The following is a 19,855-nucleotide window of genomic DNA, read 5'->3' as shown; positions in this document are numbered from 1 at the left end:
CAAGACCTACTTATTTTCCAAGGCTTTTGGATCTCGCTGATATTACATGTCTTACAAAGTTTTCTTTCTATTTTAATTATTTTAATTTTTTTAATTATATTATTCCTCTGTTCAGCACTTTGGCCGACACTTGATGTCTTTTAAATGTGCTATATAAATAAAGTTGACTTGACTTGACTTGTTTACAGGAGGACCAGTGGAAGGAGCTAGAGGCTCCACATCAGCTTTGCCTGCCCCATTTACAAATGCCACATCTGCCAGTTGAACCCTCTCAACCAGCTACAAGCTGCCGCAGCTGATCTTTCCTCACAGCCAATGGTGTTTGCACAAAGGTTTTCAATGAGCATCAAATCTATCTTTCTACACTTATTTAACTGCAATGTTGCATTCCCGGCAAACTTATATAAATGAAACCCCATTGTGGCTAACCACACAAACCAAACAACCTTTACGTGGAACTTACACAAGCACAAACACAGAGAACAAACAATGCCACCCTTGGGTGTGAGGACCACAAACAACATACAGCATCATAACCTGGGTCATATCAGAGTATTAAGTGCACATCTGTCCATACTGGCCTGTGGTGAGTCTAATAGTTTTTACTGCTAAAAACAGCAAATCCCCTAATATAAGTCAGCAAAGGCAAACATTAGAATAATAATAATAATGGATTGGATTTATAAAGCGCTTTTCAAGACCCTCAAAGTGCTTTACAATTCCACTATTCATTCACTCTCACATTCACACACTGGTGGAGGCAGCTACAGTTGTAGCCACAGCTGTCCTGGGGCAGACTGACAGAAGCGAGGCTGCCATATCGCGCCATCGGCCCCTCTGGCCAACACCAGTAGGCGTAGAATATCATCTTTATCTACCCACAGTCTATTTATTCATCTATTTATTCTAGCAAAGCTTATGGTAATTAGCTAAAACACCAAGCTTAAGGTGGGATGCTGCACTGTGGTTAACGTGTTGCATTGCAAAACAGAGCTGTGAAGTGATGACTGTCAAGTGTAACCCTTCTCATGAATGTTAAAAATAAACCCATTTGTATTATGGTAAATATTCTACGTTTAGCACTAAAGGCTGGTTTTCTATTAATGTAACATGACAATTCCAGTAACCAGAGAAATATTTAAACTAGGTCAGGGGTGTCGAACTCCAGGCCTCGAGGGCCGGTGTCCTGCGGGTTTTAGATCTCACCCTGGGTCATCACACCTGAATTAAATGAGTTCATTACCAGGCCTCTGGAGAACTGCAAGACATTTTGAGGAGTCGTTTAGCCGTTTAAATCAGCTGTGATGGATCAAGGACACATCTAAAACCTGCAGGACACCGGCCCTCGAGGCCTGGAGTTTGACACCTGTGAACTAGGTTGACCTTTCTTGCAAAACACAAAAGGAATGACTTTATACAAGGGACACATAGAGGTCAGCTTACAGTAAAGACAATAACTCAGCATGGTAGAAACTACATAAAAGAATCAATTTAATGGAAAACAAATAAGATTTATTTTAAAAAAGGAAAGAAAGAAATGGACCAAAAAGTGAAAACCTAAATATATTAATACATAATATAATGAGAAACTAAATAAAGAAGCAAAAGGCAAAAAGAAAGGCATGTAATGATCAAGTTGTGATGTCAGTCTCAAAGAAACACTGAAACTGATTATAAAAAAAAAAATTATAGGGAGGGGTGGCCACCTGCCGCAACAGGTTGGGCTGAGAGGAGGAAGACAGGATAAAAGATATGCTGTGGAAGAGATCCATATATCAATAACAAGTATGATTCAAAACATTATGAGTGAGAAAGGTGACTGGAAAGGAAAAACTCAATGCATCATGGGAATCCCCCGGCAGCCTACATCTATTGCAGCATAACTAAGGGAGGATTCAGGGTCACCTGGTCCAGCCCTAACTATATGCTTTAGCAAAAAGGAAAGTTTGAAGCCTAATCTTGAAAGTAGAGATAGTGTCTGTCTCCTGAATCCAAACTGGAAGCTGGTTCCACAGAAGAGGGGCCTGAAAACTGAAGGCTCTGCCTCCCATTCTACTTTTAAATACTCTAGGAACAACAAGTAGGCCTGCAGAGTGGGAGCGAAGTGCTCTAATAGGGTGATATGGTACTACAAGGTCATTAGGTTATCATAGAAAAAAATGAAATTATGATTAATATGACTATTTTCTCAACCTTACAGCATATGAGGGAAAGAGGTGACAATTTGTGTTTGATAAAGTGGCTTCAGAGGGTTATCTAAGAGCTTGCAAAGAAAAGAGACTGGACTAAATCTCTTAAAGATGTTTCACCTTTCATCTGAGAAGCGTCACGGCTAGCTGGGCAAGCTGTATGAGTTTTAATAAAGGACCCAAGTTGCAGGCAGCTTCTGATGCGAGTGAGCTTTATTAATATGGTAGGTGAAACAAACAGGAACGTAGCGGGCATGAAAGAAAACCTAATGATAACCTAAACTGGGAAAAACTAACCAAAAACAGCCTTGAAACCTGAAATGGAGGTGCAGGGAAACTACACAGGATGACGCAGGAAAATAACGCAGATGAAGCAGCAACAAGCAGGAGAAAACACAGGTCTCATAAACACAAAGGGGCAATCAGGGAATGAGAAACAGGAAGGAGACACAGCTGGGATTAATTGGACACAATGAGACAATGGGAAGAAAAACTAGACACACAAAGGTCGTGTCCAAATTCATGGGCTGCTTCCTCCTGAGGACGCATTTGTAGACCGATTACATCACAGCGACGCGCCGAAGGCTGTCCAAATTCGTAGACTCCTCCAAATGCAGCCGACAAATGCGTCCTCCTTTTCCCCGAATTTGAAGGATGGGTCGGGTGTGTCCTTCGTGGCCCACCATATCCCAGAATTCATAGCGCGGCCCAGCCAAACTCCAGTTTCCAACAATGGCGGCCGCTACTAAGTTTTAAAATTACTCTTATTAATCTTTCTGGGCCACAAAATAAACTTTAAACATATTTTCAGGCGAGAATGTGGGTTAGCTCGTTGATAATTAAAAATGAACACAAAAAACGGAGAAAGATTTCGGGGTCCATTTTCGATTTTCGTGCCGTGGCGCTGACAACCGGAAATACTCTGAATTAAGGGCGGGAGTAGACCGAGAAGGCTAGACCGTCCAATTTCACAGCCGTTTACTTCCGGCCTACCCGACCTCCTGAGGACCCGGCCCACGTAGACCGCGAAGGCCGGGTCCTCAGGAGGATGCAGCCCATGAATTTGGACACGACCTATGATAGCAAATGGCCTCAGAACCAGAAGACCTTAATCGAATAAAATCGAAACCATGGATAATAACAATGAAAACAAAACCACTGAGTCCACAGACTCAGGGCTGTGGCATGCAGTTCAATTCAGAGGATCTTAAAAATAGAATTGAAACTTCGCAATCACCTCACACATGAAGGAAATAAATGTGACGACAAACAAAACTTGTCTGTATTTACTTGAGTGACAACGAGGTGAAAGATGGCATTGGTGGTCTTTGTGTTTGTTCTTATGTGCATTTGCTTTAAAGGTATGGATAGTTCATATATTTAGCTGTAATCTTTAATTCTCACTTCTTTTATAGGCCTTTGTGTTTTTGTACAGACAAATTATGACAAGTGTTCGATGATCTGGTCTGTATTATTCCATGCTGCTGTCCTTCTTTCATTCTTTGTCTTATTCCTGTGCTTTATTTCATCGCATTTTACACTTTATTACAGTTACCCCAACAGAAGCTTCATCTTGGAGCGCCACTGTGCCATCCTCAGTGAAAGGTCTTCTTGGCGCATGTGTGGTGATCCCCTGCTCTTATAACTACCCAGATCCACAAACCAATACCACAAGCGTTACAGGCATTTGGTATAATAAGGATGATCAAGTCATCTGTCATTCGGGTAAGTCTCAAACTTCGAGTCAGTTTCGGAATCGGACAAAGCTGCTGGGAGACCTCAGCAAGAAGAACTGTTCTCTGATGATTGATGATCTTCAACAAAGGGATGTGGGGCCTTTATATTTCCGGATTGAAATGAAAGGCTATGACCAGTACTCCTACACAAATAACAAAGTCTCTGTTTCAGTCAGTAAGTAAAATTAATACCAGTAAAGTCTTGTGTTCTAGCTCTAATAGTTCTCTTTTTATTTCCAGTATTTTTACCATCATGTTGGACGTTTGACATTCAGCATTCGTGAGCATTTTAGTTTTAGTGAAACAGGTCTGATCTAAGTCTTTTATACTCCTTTGAATATAAATATGAAGTAAATATTGTAGGGTCAGGTTGCAGTGCTCTGGAACATTTTGCATTAATTTTTGCAGACTTGCTTTAGTTGTTGAACTACTCATTCAAACCTTGATGTAAAAATGTATTTGTACAACTCATCAAATTATGATAATCAATTAAAATCAATGGCAATAGCATCTTTATACTCCAACCATGTTATCAACTATCAGTTCGCTTTGTTCTTTATAAATTGTTTATTGTAAAACTGCTCATCTTCTTCTTCTTTGTCAGTCAGATATTGAAAGTAATTATCACCTAGTTTATTTCTTATTTCATTCATCTTTAAGCTTGAAATCACACTCAAAACCCTTTACTGTGAACAGTTTATTAACTTGACTAAAATTTAAAGTTGCATAAAACATAAAATCAGCAGCTGTACTGGTTAAGTACATTTGTATTTCCATTACAGTATAAACTTACTGCCATGATGGAGTTCTGGTTTATGACCACAGTCTTTTTTGTTAACACAGGTCAACCTGATTTCTCTGTGCAAGAGATAAAGGAGGGTGAGAATGTGTCTGCATCCTGCTCCGTGTTTCACTCCTGCCCCAAATATCCACCTTCTTTCATCTGGAGTCACTCTGGAGAGCAGCACGATCAAACACAGCAGCTTCATGAAGGCCAGTGGAATTCAACATCTACTCTGACCTTTCACCCAAACCGCTCTGATCACAACAAGCCTTTAAAATGCAACATAACATACCATCGAGGGCTGCACCAGGAAACATCTAAGATACTTCAAGTAAGATGTAAGTGCACTGCAGATGTACCAGGGTATTAACCGCTGTAGCTAGTATCAAGCCTTTTTAAACTAAAATCTCCAAAAGTTGATTCTGCTCATCTGGACGCAATGCCCCAGTCTTATGAGATTTCCCAATCTTACCTGCAGTCAGCTGAGACTGAAGAAGCCACTTGGATGAGTGACGAAACGTTTCTCCCACAAAACGCTACGTCCAGATTCAATTCAATTCAATTCAATTCAATTCAATTTTATTTATATAGCGCCAAATCACAACAAATGTCGCCTCAAGGCGCTTCATAGATACAGAGAAAAACCCAACAATCATATGACCCCCTATGAGCAAGCACTTTGGCGACAGTGGGAAGGAAAAACTCCCTTTTAACAGGAAGAAACCTCCGGCAGAACCAGGCTCAGGGAGGGGTGGTGATGAACAGATGAACAGAATCAACTTTTGGAGATTCACTTACCTGGATGATTGAGCATGCATCAAGACACTTAAACTAAAACGTTATTTACAATCAAATAAAAAAGAAAAAAACTTTAAAAATGTGGATTAAAAGTGATAAAATAGAACAAAATAGGGGAAGGGAGCACAAATAAAGAAAGTTACAATTTGTTGTATGGTCACAGTAGACACAGTTGCCTCTCACCATGACTGAGTATGACAGCCCTCACACTACTCACCTGAAAACTTGATTCATGCTGCCAGTAAATGAAGTTCACTGGAGTTTGGTTTTTTTTGTATTGAAAGGGAAAGCTGTGAAATGCTGCCTTCTTACATACTATATTTCTTAATGATCTAACAATCAATCACACTGCATGCTTATTTCAACTGCACCGCACCCAGGCCTTCCACGGCCCTGTTCATTTTAACACTCGTGGGTACTCCACACAGTGATTACACTAATTAAACAAACTAGAAGGGTCCAAGTACTGTAAGAATCACCTAGTGTATGGAGAAACAATAGCATCAACAGTTTATTGTGTTAGATGTAGTTTTCCTCCCAAACACAGCTGTGTTATACATAAATATATATTTATTACTTTATAACATTTGCAATTTGTTGCACTAGTTTCATTATCAGGGGATTCAAAGTAGTCATGATGCATCTATGTTATAATCACTGTAAAGTTGTCGGTTTTACAGGGTTTTTGGGTTGTTTTTATTATACACACACACACACACTAAAAAACTGTATGCCTGAAGTGCTTCAGTGATGCTAACCCTGTTAGCAGCTATGAGTGGCACAGTTAAACTGTCAGCTGTCACCAGACGTGCCCTGTGCAGCTCATGTTATGTGTTACATTACGCGAGAGTAAATCCAAAAAGAAAATAGATTTTTTTATTTCATTCAAACATATATAATATATGCATGGCTATGTCTTAATATATGTCTTGTCCTCACAGATGGCCCTGACATCAAAACTTCCTCAAAGTGTTCTTCAGAGGACGGCGTGGTAAAGTGTGAGTGCACTGTAGAGTCCGAGCCTCCCAGCATGGTACATTTTGTTCTTGGTGACAGAGTCCTGCAAAGCAGCAAAGCAGAGAAAAATGGCTTTGTTACTATTGAGACTCTGCAGACAGACTTTGGGTCTTTCAGGTTTGTGCACTGCCTGGCAATCAACGTGGTGGGATATGACAACATTTTGCTCTCTTTACCTGTTAATGGTAAGAAAGACTTAGGATGGATTGATCTCTCTATTTTTACACGACAAAAATACTTAACATGGTTTCTTTGTCAACAGACAACATGCAGAATATTCTTATCTCAACTGGAGCAGGTGTGATTTTGCTGATTATTTTGATAGGAAGTGGAGTGGGAGTTGTTAAAAAATGGTAAGTTGTCATGAACATAATCATTGCAGATAAACAAGTAAGTCATGTATGTGGGAGAATCTGTAAATATTGCAACATGTATCAAATAATAGTCACAATCATGATTACAACTATATGAGCACCAGAACAATTTTTTTAGGTGCTGACAGCCTGTCTTTAATTTCAGAGGCTGTGAAAAGTGTCAGTTTCCTTTCTCATTTAATCAAAAACATTTTACTGCCAGTAGGGGGAGATCAAGAGACACAACAACCACTAACTTGAGCACCATGATGTCAGACAGACCTGTGGAGCTCCCTCATAGTGCCCCACCGAAAAGGTTTTAATTCTTCACTTCTGTTTGCAAACAAACAAACAAAAATCTTATATATCATAAATATAAGTTTAAAGATGTGTCACTTGTTTTAATAATAGCTTTTCTTTCTGCAGGAAAATGAGCCGCAAGGATATCCCTTCCCCTGACATGTACACCAATTATCCTGTCTATGGCAACGTATGGATAAGTAATGTTTTCTTCATTAGTTCATTCATATTTTGCATGCATGAAAAAGGGGAGTGAATTAATCTTGTTTCTCTGTGCAGACTGACTGGGATGAGTCAATATATGCCAATGTGTAGCATGTGGAAGATCAGCTGGAGTCCATGTTTATGTCCTCTGATATATGAGTTATGAGTCAAGTTTTTTTTTTCCCCAATCTCATTCAGTTTTCAATGTTTATATTTATAGATGTTTCACCTCTCATCCAAGAAGCTTCTTCAGTTCTAAGGTTTATGTTTATATATAAATATATGTAGTGGCCCCTAGAGACAAAGCACGTAGCGGAGATGACAATAAAGTTTACTTTGACTTCAGCAGCGAGCAGGCGCACCGAGGGCTCGCGCTCACTTTTCGCATACAGAATTTCGAAAAAACATCGGTGCAAATTATAAGTCTGTATCATGATGTCTGGTGTTTTCGTGTTTGTTGTTTTGTTTTTATTTTGTGAGTTGGTTATTAGATGCTCCAGCCAGTGAATCCCCCGCCGCCCCGCCCTCTCCTCCCTGTACTGCAAGCAGCAGGCGCACCTCGCAACGGAGGGCGCCCTTACTCCCAGCAAACGGGCGACAGAAAACCGATCGGTGCCTACATCTCCTTCTTCCTCTGCCTTTAGCTCCACTTTCATCCATCATATATACTTAGTCTGCAACAAACGAGGAGGCGTAAAGCAGGATGAAGTTTGACCCACTTTATAAACTAACTTCATGCTCTGTGTTAGATTCAGTAATTCTGTAACTTTTTTAAATAACTTAAATGACTAAATCCATCCCTCCAGTAAGGAATCAGTACTTCTGTTTTACACTGCAATGGCAGAGAGATTCAACATGTGGTTTTAGTTGAGGTGAACTTTTTAGGGAGTATCTGGCACCACATATACAAAAGAACAAAAATGCATGAAAATCAGTTTTGTTGCTGATCTTTGAAACGTCCCATTCCTGTACTATTTATTATATGGAAAAAGCAGTTTTCTGTTAGTTTTTTTCAATAATTATTTAGTAACTCAAATGTTTAAACTGACATTTAAAGGGTTTAAATCCTAAAAATAGTTTAATCATTTCAAAAAGGGCTCAAATACAAACTCTCAGTACCGTATTACCCCAAAAGAGCAGACTTAAAGCACACTTTCCTTTTTGATGACACAGTTAGGGCTGGATCAGGTGACCCTGAATCCTCAGTGTCGCTGCAATAGGCTGCTGCTTCCCATGATGTGTGAGTTTCTTCACTATCAGTGAATCAGAAATCAGATCTTTGCAGTATTATTACGGCCATTTCTACACCAGAGCTTGTGTGGATATCTTCACAGCATTTAATTTAAAAATGCACGACTAACTAAACAGAAAACAAGTGAACTTAAAATAAAAAATGGTCCAACATTTGTTCAGTGGCACCTTCAATGTGACAGAAATGTACCCTTCGCCCGATCTGGGCCTCAATTACAATCCTGACTACAGACAACTTCTTAGACTCCTGGACGGGTTTGTGCTTCAGTATAAACTGTCAACGAGGGGACCTCATACAGACAGATGCATACCTTTTCAAATCATGTCCAATTAACTGAATTTACGACGGTCAATAAAGTTGTAGGAACACGTGACAGATACTGAGTGGAAACAGGATGCTCCTTAGCTCAGGTCTGACTGTGAAAACTATGAAAACCTGCACATGTAATATTTACTTTTGTTTTTTTAATATATTTTGAAGAATTTTCAAGCCAACATTTCCCCCTTTGTCACTGTGGGGTGTTGTGTGTGGGGTTTTAGGGTGGAAAAGCACCGTAACATGACAGGATATGGATGCACTGCACATACATGTGATCACATACATTTAATACACGGTGAACTCCAAATGAAACATTTGTAGTAAGAACTAAGAACATTATAGTGTGATATGACATAATGTATCAACTTTGTTGCTGTTTGTTCAGGTCTGAGACAAATATGTACAGATGGTAAATGAACTGTTTCTACTTGAGCACTCAAAATCAACACAGCATGCCTCGTTCATCTATTCACATCCGCTCATGCAAGACCTTCTTAGCCTAAGTGCTTTCTATCTAACAATGACACACATTCATATTCTGCATCAGAGAGCAACTCTGGCTTTTGTATCTTGCCTAAGGATACTTCAGCGTGCAGACTGGAGATAAGCCAGGGACCAAACCAGCCAACCATAGACCATCTGCTCTGCCTCCTGAGCTGCAGCTATCCCAGTCAGTGTGCTGAACATATCTATAGACTATAGATCTGAGTGATGTACTATGAAGATTAAGGTTAGTGAGCCATGTTGGGCTTAAACAGAGGTTTGCATGATGACAGTGGCTGTCTCTGTAAACTCTGGTTTACAGTTTCAGATTAATGAGTTCGTTCCACGTTTCACTGATTCTTAAAAGGATTCTTTGCTGGGAGAATAAATTTTATATGAGAAATTTGTTAAGTTGTACCTCACTAACATCACGAATGAATTGCCACAGCAGTGCAAACTGTGCTGCATTGTCACAGCAAATTCCATGTATTCAGTTGGTGATGCAGGAAATATATAAATGTTTTTATACTTTAAAGGTTGATTCTGTTCATCTGGATGTTTTCAGTGAGAACATAATCAACCTTTTGACATTTACTTACTTGTCTCCTTTACACTGCCTGAACTGCTCCTTTATTACGCTATCATCTTTAGAGCGCACTCAGGGGTAAAGTAAATATATTATCTCAATTAAAAAGGTTGACTTTGTGCTAAATCACTGCATTAAAGATTTTTGCAGCATTAACTTTGGTCCTATTTGCAACAATATTACATTTTAGTTATATTTGTGAAGTTTTTTAAAGATTCTTCTCTGATAACATCTAATTAGTATGTTGCAGTCACAGGATGATTCTGTTCAAGAGACATATGACACATGAGATGCACATTTTTATGTGAGGAAACATAAGAAAGTTGACAACCACCGTCATGATACCCATCATGTCTGATGGGGCTTTGGGTTCCCTCAAGCTGACACAAGGAACGTTGTGTCAGCTGTGTTGGACTTCACAGCATGCCCCTGCGGTCACTGCTGGCTACACGTTCTCAGTGGAAGTGTTGGGCATGTGGTCAGACGAAGCCGATTCTTCGAACACATCGTCCTCCATGCCTTCTTCTATAGGATTCATTTTTGAGGACACTTTGGTGCCGGGTGAGATCTCTAGAAAAACACAAAATGAAAAAAATATGGAACATTGTGGCTAAACAAACAAGTCTGAGCATATACAGCACTCTGCATTTAATCATTAGTTTTATTAATCTCTCTTCCACAGGGTGTCTTTGTCCTGTATCATCCACTGCAGCTGGGCGCCTCGAGGCAACTGTGTTGTGTTTTGGCGCTATATGACAAAAGTGAATGAATTCTCTGTTGACTCCACCATGCAGTTTACCTTTCAGATGACATTTCCTGCATAAGATAGTCCACCTGTGTGCGCCTTCCTTCACTGCTATCTTATTCCCTTGCGTTGCTTCCAGCCAGCAGCATAACATTTGCTACAGTCCTACCATGCATCCTTTCCCCCCTTCTCATCTTTATGCATTCATGCTGCACACATCAATTAAATTAAGCGTGTGTACAGCATTTAGCTAGCACTACAGAAGAACTGTTTTAACATCATAGCGAGTAAAGTCAGTTTTGAACATTTCACCAATTTTTGAAGAAATATATTTCTATTCAATTCAATTCAATTCAGTTTTATTTATATAGCGCCAAATCACAACAAAAGTCGCCTCAAGGCGCTTCATAGATACAGAGAAAAACCCAACAATCATATGACCCCCTATGAGCAGCACTTTGGCGACAGTGGGAAGGAAAAACTCCCTTTTAACAGGAAGAAACCTCCAGCAGAACCAGGCTCAGGGAGGGGCGGCCATCTGCTGTGATTGGTTGGGGTGAGAGAAGGAAGACAGGATAAAGACATGCTGTGGAAGAGAGACAGAGATTAATAACAGATATTGACATATATTAAAGGTGTTATTGACATAAAAGATGTCGGTAACAACCATCCCAAGTGGGACCTCAGACACTGTCCCTCCCTCCATCCAATTGCACACTTCTTCAGGTTGGCTGTGAGCCCCTCTGATGCACAGGTGTGCTACAAGGAACGTCAGAATTTCACTCTTACCTGGGCTTGGACCTTCCTCACGGTTTTCTTTAAGGTCCAACAGCCCCTGCAGCTTCCTGCTGAACAGCAACTCATGGATGCTTAGGGCACCTCCCGAAGTGCCAACAACACAGGGTCCAGCCAGCGATCCCAACTGCATTCGTCCTCATGAATAAACTTATGAAAGCGATACCCTGTGCACTGAAACGGCCATGCCATGATGCCATGATGGGGTCCATGCCAATGTGCTCGGACAGGACCCCATTAATGGCTCAAACTAGCACACTCTGCCCTACTAGTAGAATCAGCAGAATTAGAGTCAGTGTTAGACGACTTTGCATCACCACTGAGCACAAACATCACGTCCCTACACGTTGTGAGCGCACCTCTTCACACTGCCCCATTAACTTGTCGAACCACAGCCTCGAGTCTACGTTATTTCCACGGGCACTGTGGAATCTTTGTGACCATCCCCATGCACACACTTAATTTCCATCCGCTCTGCGTCCAACAACATCTCGAGTAGGGATGGATTTCGTTTAGGTTTTATCTGATACCGGTGCCAAACCGGTACTTTTGAAACGGTGCCGGTGCTTAAACGGTGCTCAAACCGGTGCTTAAAGAATGGAGAACACAAAATTGGTCCAAAAACCTCTCATGTTCAGCTGTTTTCCACTTTTTCTTTGGTCATTTTAGCCTTTTTGTCCAGGGTGAAGGGAGTATCTGCCATCAAACAAGAAGACAGCTGCATGTAGCTATGATGATGTTTGCTAGTTCACCTTACATGCATTAATGTAATAACGTGGTTAGCCTACTCAACGTAAATTACACACGAACAACATTAAGCTACTCACGCAGAGAAGAACGGCTGCTGCTGCATCATCATCATCATCATTTCTGCTACACTGGCAGGGCTAGGGGCCAGGACTCTCCTCTTCGGGTTTTTGGGGGATGTTGCTAACTCCGGGTCGATAACAGGCACCACACCCGCAGTAGATGTGCTCGGTGTGAGGTCTCGCAGCAAGCTATCAAATACGGTGCATTTCTCGGCTTTTAAAAAAACGCTATGCGTCGCCAGGTGTTTCATCAGATTTGAGGTGTTACCTCCTTTGACAGCATCACAGTATCAGCTTAAAGCACTTGTTGCAGCTGCTGAGTTTGCATCTTTTGCTGTGAAGTACAGCCAGACTTTGACCGCTTTGCCTTGGTCATTTTTAATCTGTAGCTCTGCTCTAAAAGAACGTACGTACCTGGACCCGCCTACTATCCTCAGAAACGTAAAATGATTGGCTAGAATCTAAAGTGTGTGACATCTCAGGAAAATAAAGCACCGAAATGTGCGCTGCTTTTCGGCCTGGTTACTACCGTTTATGTCAGAACAGGTGCCATCATGGCACCAGTTACCGGTACCCATCCCTAGTCTTGAGTCAAACCAGTGTTTCGTGGACCAGGATCTGCATGGTGCCCAAGGTGGCCATAGCCTCCCCGTGAATCCACTGCAGCAGCCCTCTGCAGCTGAGCCAGGATTTCAGATTTCATGACTATTTGCACCTCACTGTGTTCAACACATGTTCCCTGTGTCGTTTCTCACTGTTAAACATATTTTAACTTCCATGTGTGGATTGAATGGATTGTGACCAACATCTGGTGAGGATTTCATCTCAGCAGCTCTTTAGAAATATGAATGTGTGTGAACAGAAGCCTGCGAGGAGGCAACACGCAGAAGTCCAAAGATAAACCTCAACATCACTGAACATTTACGGAGGAGTGAGAGAGCCCCACATTTGTGACTCGTTTGAGCTGCTGGGAACACTGGCAGAGCTGTGGATCCCAGCACATGCTGCAGCGACAGAGTAAAGATCCCATTAAGACTCACGGAGCGATGATCCAGCAGATCCACCTCGTAGGATCTGGTTGAGAACGTCATCGGTGTCACTGCTGCTCGCCATGCTGTTCCTCACCTGTGTCATAGACAACTGGGAGCACAGGCTGGGCTGTCGGTCCATTTTCTTCACAGCCTGGAACATAACCACGACCAGCACCCTCATCAGCACAGCGAGCACTCTCACAGCGGTCACATTACATTAAACAAGATGCTCCAATAAATCGACACCAGCGGGACGCACCTTGTCGCTGAGCGTGGCGTCATTCAGAGAGTACAGTTTGTTGGTGATATCTTTGCCGATGAGGAACCTGAAAACCTCATTCAGGAAAGTGTCTGACTCCAGGAAATAGGTGAGTCTCTCTCGAGACCAACACAGGAACTTGCAGTTCTCTTCTGCCATGATGGTCACCTGTCAATCAAACACATTAACAAGTGTTAAGCTGTCAAAAGGTAGGGATGCAGATTTTTATAGGCTTTGTTTCACGGTTTTCTTGGGCCTGATTGTTCTCATCTATCTACAGACTGACTGAGACGCTGTGCCGGTCTCTGCGTGTCTGTAGACGAACAGAAGTCTGTGAGGAGACGAGTAAGGGAACGTTCAGAGGATTTAAAGTTAAGATTAGTTCAGACTGCTTACATGTGAAGTGTAGTTAAGGAAAAAAGAAGTCAAATGATACCTTTTCACAAGTTTTTGAATTAAGCGCTTTATTTTATGACAACTTTCTCAAAAGCTTTTTGTTATTTCTGAATGCAAAAGAACATTTATTTTACTATGTTTAGTATTATTATTATTAGTAGCAGTAGTAGTACCCTCCAATTCATTGTGAAAAAATAAATAAATATATATATATATATATATATATTTATTTATTTATTTATTTATTTTTTCACAATGAATTGGAGGGTACTACTACTGCTACTAACAATAATAATAATAATAAAAATGCTGCTATATATATATATATATATATATATATATATATATATATATATATATATATTAGTATTATTCTGCCTGACATCAAGTTGTTGCCTAGATACAGACATCAATACACTTATTACTGGTTTTATCACTATTATTAGTACTTCAAAAATATACTACATTGAATTACCATGCATGTGAAACTTTATGATGTTCCAGAGCTCTGTTTAAAGAAATTTGACCTCCTTAAATCTTTATTGAATATTCACGTTCTGCACAGTCAGACATGTTTTTACAGCCACAGAAGGAAATCGGCCCTGCACCCACTGAAACATGCAGCACTGCCTGTATCTTTCATCCATCCTTTATGTCAGATCTAAGCTTCCATGCAGGTGAATTTACCTGAAACTTCTCTCCTCGGTGCATCTCAGTGGACCTGAACTCTGGAGAGTCGATGAATGAGTTGGTATAGATGTTGTGCAGAAAATGGCCTCGGTATGAAACTTTCATCCTATCACACAAAAAATGAAATTCAAAATTCTGACCAACTAAATGAGAAAAGCAGGTGTTACAATAATAACCTCAATCGTGTGTATTAGTCAGACCTGTGTGACGTTCATTAGGGAAACAAGCAGCACATACTTTCCTTTGAGCAGAATGCTGAGGCGCTCGTCTACAGACGTCTTGTCCTCAGCAGCGTAGGCCTGGCCTTTCTTCAGCGTCTGAATGGTGCAGAACTGTCCCGTGAGTCGCTGGAACAACGCCTCCTGCACATGCAGAGGCTCAAACATCCTCTTGTAGACGGACCGCAGCTCCCTGTCAATCTTAATCTGACAGCAACAGTTTGAACGGTTAGTCTGACGCGAGCACATCCACAGTCAGCCCAGAGTACTGAAGCACAGCTGGGTTAATGACAGGAGCCATTTTTACATTATGGTATAGAAAATAATAAGTATATATGAATTATATAAGATATATAAGAATTCACAAGTTAATGAACCAACAACATGATGCATATTGTTCTTAAATGGAGCATTCTGCATATTTACTATGTTTGTTTCGCTACTTTGTGTGGATACATTTTAAAACTTTTGTACTACAAATAAAGAGAATAAAGAGTAAAAGTGTTTCAAAAAAACCTCACACACACAGAGAGTTTGATCATTTAAGAAAAGGGAAGCAGCGCATGAATAAGCAGGATGATTCTGTTCCCTCCACGGTTTGACTCGAGTCGTGTCTCTTTTGCACCGAAGACAAAAACACCTCTGGCAAGTTTGCAGAACAGCTGGAATTTGTCCTCCAGATATATTTCAGAAACACACTTCAGACACTATGAAAATAGTTTTATTCCTAATCGTACTTTCCTGGTTAATTAAAGGATGAAAGAAATAAAAATAGTCCTTTATGTCCAGTCACTTATTAAGACAATCAAACGAACTCGAGAGAAAATGTTTTTATAAAAGTTATAAAAATGTTTTTTGAACTTTAATGAATGAAAGGCTTTAAAGAACAACTACAGCTGCACTTTGTTGCTCCTCCTGTGTGGTGTGTGCTGCTGCAGACATAATCAGATTGTGTTACCATGAAACACAACTGAACCCATGTTTATTAGCTAGATAAACACACTGCTCCTCTGATGAGCTCACATGCCTGCGATGATCTTGTATAATGTGAGTGACGTTGATGCTGAACTCACCGGCCTGCGTTTATACAACAGGTAGAAAAGGTGCACGAAGTTGATCACCAGGAAGACCACGTTCCACACCATTACATCCATGTTGCACCTGAACAGCGCGGCCCACGCGATGAACAAACCACATCCTGCAAGAACAACCCGACTTACACACATGATTACACGCCACGCTGAGATAAGAAACACTTCATCTTATCTTGGAGAAATGATCTGGTGTGGTTGTAATATCAGAAATGACTTTAATGTACACTACTGTGCAAAAGTCTTGAGCCACCCCATCATTCATTTATGATTTCCTCCCAGTTTATTTCTTCTGTTCACTTATTTTTTGCACATTTCAAAATTCAGAATCTGAATTTGTCAGCAAAACAGTAATAAAGCTTTGAGCAGTGAGACGAACAAACAAGCAGGGAGTCTAATTGTTCCAAACATGTAGTAAGTTTAACATAAATGGCTCTATGGGAAACTTACGGGCCAACGCTGAGCCCACACAGTGCTGTTTTTAAGCTCATATATGGGAGTATTGTCCAAAAATTTACTTTTGTATCGCTCACAAATTCATAATCATTGCATTCACATATTTTAATTTTAGACATCATGACAATTATTTAGAAAAGTGCTCGTCTAGATACATGAATAAATGTCTTACTCAGTGTTATATAATGATTACCCATCCAGTCTTAGAAAACCACCAAATCTGCTGCCTGACACATTTCAGCACTCTTACTTTACTCCCTCTCTGAGACTGAAACTTGCTCTAAAATAGCAGCAGAAATAACTGAGCTGTCAACATTACAACCACAGCCTCCATAAGTCCGGCTGCTTCCTGTCTCCGTTCTCTTGCCAAGCAAAGATAAACATGTTGGAAGTGCTTTTTCCATCCTGCTTTTATCTTCCGCTGTCAGCCTTTTAGGGTCTCCCCTGTTCGTGCAGAACACTTTCCAATAAATCTTTAAAATGTCAGCGTTACTGTCAACAAGCCTGTCCTAGTAGACGTTTAACACACGGGCAGCTTTTACTTGTGATGTGATAACTTTATGTTCCTTAAATCTTCCCCACTACATTACTTCTGGATCCCGACAGGGTCTCCCCTGTTCGTGCAGAACACTTTCCAATAAATCTTTAAAATGTCAGCGTTACAGTCAACTGTCAACAAGCCTGTCCTAGTAGACGTTTAACGCACGGGCAGCTTTTACTCGTGATGTGATAACTTTGTTCCTTAAATCTTCCCCGCTACATTACTTCTGGATCCCGTCACGGGAACGAGCTGTGAACTGACCTGTTGTCAGGAGGAGGCGCAGCATGATCATGTGCAGAGCCAAGGTAGTCGGGATGGCCAGGCCCAACAGCAGGGACAAGTTTCCCACATGGAAGAGCAGGTGGTGGGTCTGCTCCCACTCCTGGCACGACGTGGCATTTGACTCTGCAGACGTGGTGGCCGGGATGGAAGAAGGGAAGGAGGACAGCGTGGTGAGCAGGAGGGTGGGCCCATCTGGGGTGGAGGACATCCTTTGGCGAGGCGCCTTGGACACTGGAGTACGGCAAGTACAAGTGAATGTGGGGGGATGGTTGTTCAAAGCATACATACTACACAGCTGTACATTAATATACTTCTCAAACCATGTGAGGAACACTTTAATCAGAGTACAGCATCGAGTCAATTAAACTTCTGCTACACTGATCTGGGGAGTGAAGTGGGTCGTTAATGAACTTCAGCTGCTTTGGTGTTACTGGAATTAACAGCAGGCAACAATGAGACGCGCTCCAAAATAGGAAGGGCTTTAAATATATTCCAACTATAGTTTCACTAGTTTACATTTGGCTGGGGTCAGTGTCACGTATGGCAGCAGGAGGCAATGCCTGGACCCTACACAGCTCGTCCCCTTCCTCCAGGAGGGCACGTTAATACTTATGTATGTATTAACAGACCTCTCTGCATTGAATCATATCTGTTATTAATCTCTGTCTCTCTTCCACAGCATGTCTTTATCCTGTCTTCCTTCTCTCACCCCAACCAATCACAGCAGATGGCCCCGCCCCTCCCTGAGCCTGGTTCTGCCGGAGGTTTCTTCCTGTTAAAAGGGAGTTTTTCCTTCCCACTGTCGCCAAAGTGCTGCTCATAGGGGGTCATATGATTGTTGGGTTTTTCTCTGTATCTATGAAGCGCTTTGAGGCGACTTTTGTTGTGATTTGGCGCTATATAAATAAAATTGAATTGAACCATGATGTTTGCTGCGTTTCACAGGGAGACGAATGCTAGAACATTTTCCTCCATGTAGACAAATACTTTTGCTCCCATTCATCCACTAAACATTGTTCAATGTAACATTAAACCAAATGAGAATGTCAGTTACACCGGTGAACATTTGCCCTACAAAAATTATTTGAGGACAATATCTCGAACTGAACCAAACCAGCGTTCTTACAGGTTAGTTTCTCATTGAAACTGTGGGAATGACCAGGAGGAAAAACAGCTTTTATTCTTATATTACGTCTATGAACTGAAAGGTCTTTTAGATGTCAGGAGCTGACAAAATCTCCAGATCGAAATTTCATCTGAGAGGAAAGTAGATGGTTTCAAATACGCATAATTAACTGTCATCTATTTCCACTCCAGGACAACAAAGGCGAATAAGAGTGGACCAGAGTCGGCTTTAACCTCCTAAGACCCGAACTCTTCCAGAGCAGCATTTTTAATTTCTCTTTGATATTTGGTCACATTGGGGCCTGATGAATGAAAATACAAAGAATTACCAGATTTTTTTTAACCTTATTTTTGTTTTTAAGAAAAATGAGAGCCACAAATGAGGATATTTGTTTAAAAGTTTGATAGAACAGAAGCAGTATAATGTCCTTGTAAGTGGATATCAGGCTCATGTAGAGCAAAAATGAGTATTTTAGTCTAAATAACCCAAAATGTGACGTCCACATATGTGGATCAGGGTCCTAGGAGGTTAAAGTGAAACTATTCCTCTGCTAGTTATTCATATATGCTGTCCTCTACTCATTTCTAATTTTATCCTTTCTGGTCCCTTCCAACAAAAATCTTATCTTCCCACTGCCACTTCCAGGTCAGCTTCCTGTGGTTATAATTGGTCCCACAGTGTCCACACTATACGTCAGAGCTGGTTTCACTGGTTTCGGAGCCTTCCCCCTTCCTGCTATCCTTCTGTCACAGATCTCCCCTGACACGTTTATTTTATCATTCGGTTTGTTTGAAACCCAGCTGCCCTTCATGAAGTCATACAAGTCACTCTACTGATGCTAAGTTTAGATTAACTAACACGAAGGTTCACGACAGAAACACAGTTTTTACTCATTAGTGAACGCAGCAGTGAGCTCCTGCACTGGTCTAGCTGAGCTCCGTCATGTTTTGTCATTGAAGACTCGCATACATGCACAGCTGCATATTTACAATCATGAATGAATTCATGTTTCTGTCTTTTCAACGCCGGTGGGAAAGTACAGCTTACAGTCTACACAGCAGTAATCAGATTACACAGCGCGTTACAGCTCATGGTAAAGAAGCTCTTTTATCAACATCTGACTGTAAATGTGGACGCTAATTAATATTTCTGTGCAGCAGCTGCAGCACTCGCAGAGCTCACATCTGGTCCAGTCGCGCAGCTGCGCTGGAATTTCTTAGGTCCAACTTAAAAGCCCGAAAAAGTGAGAACTTCACTTACCGATGAGAGGAGCGGCCGGAGGAGCTCTGAGCAGCAGTGAGAGGGAGAAGCGGCCGATCGGCTGGAGCCTCTGATGCTGTCTGCGTCTCACATTCCACACAGCTGACAGGAAGACGCTAAAACGGGAACAAGGCGA

The 19,855-nt window shown here is 41.2% G+C and overlaps 2 protein-coding genes across 2 annotated transcripts; one reads left to right on the top strand and one right to left on the bottom strand.

The window, feature by feature from the left end:
• The first annotated feature begins 3,501 nt into the window (after nucleotides 1-3,501).
• On the top strand, nucleotides 3,502-7,492 carry LOC102790543 (myelin-associated glycoprotein-like). Its single transcript, XM_087837155.1, has 8 exons — nucleotides 3,502-3,550; nucleotides 3,741-4,100; nucleotides 4,769-5,047; nucleotides 6,449-6,709; nucleotides 6,787-6,877; nucleotides 7,101-7,193; nucleotides 7,304-7,367; nucleotides 7,457-7,492. The coding sequence occupies exons 1-8, from the start codon at nucleotides 3,502-3,504 to the stop codon at nucleotides 7,490-7,492; spliced, it is 1,233 nt and encodes a 410-aa protein (XP_087693281.1).
• Nucleotides 7,493-9,087: 1,595 nt separating this feature from the next.
• On the bottom strand, nucleotides 9,088-19,814 carry popdc1 (popeye domain cAMP effector 1). Its single transcript, XM_087837134.1, has 8 exons — nucleotides 19,720-19,814; nucleotides 17,313-17,564; nucleotides 16,037-16,161; nucleotides 14,983-15,170; nucleotides 14,743-14,851; nucleotides 13,660-13,827; nucleotides 13,410-13,551; nucleotides 9,088-10,590 (listed from the first exon to the last, which is right to left on the bottom strand). Exons 2-8 carry the CDS (start codon nucleotides 17,539-17,541, stop codon nucleotides 10,466-10,468), a joined length of 1,086 nt encoding a protein of 361 aa, XP_087693260.1. The 5' UTR covers nucleotides 17,542-17,564; nucleotides 19,720-19,814; the 3' UTR covers nucleotides 9,088-10,465.
• Nucleotides 19,815-19,855: the final 41 nt, after the last annotated feature.

The sequence above is a fragment of the Neolamprologus brichardi genome, unplaced genomic scaffold (assembly GCF_056152115.1).
Source record: "Neolamprologus brichardi isolate AB-2024 unplaced genomic scaffold, ASM5615211v1 NODE_ptg000008l+_length_2720982_cov_1, whole genome shotgun sequence".
Taxonomy (NCBI): domain Eukaryota; kingdom Metazoa; phylum Chordata; class Actinopteri; order Cichliformes; family Cichlidae; genus Neolamprologus; species Neolamprologus brichardi.
Note: the sequence above shows the minus strand (reverse complement) of the source record. Positions and strands in the feature narration are given on the sequence as shown.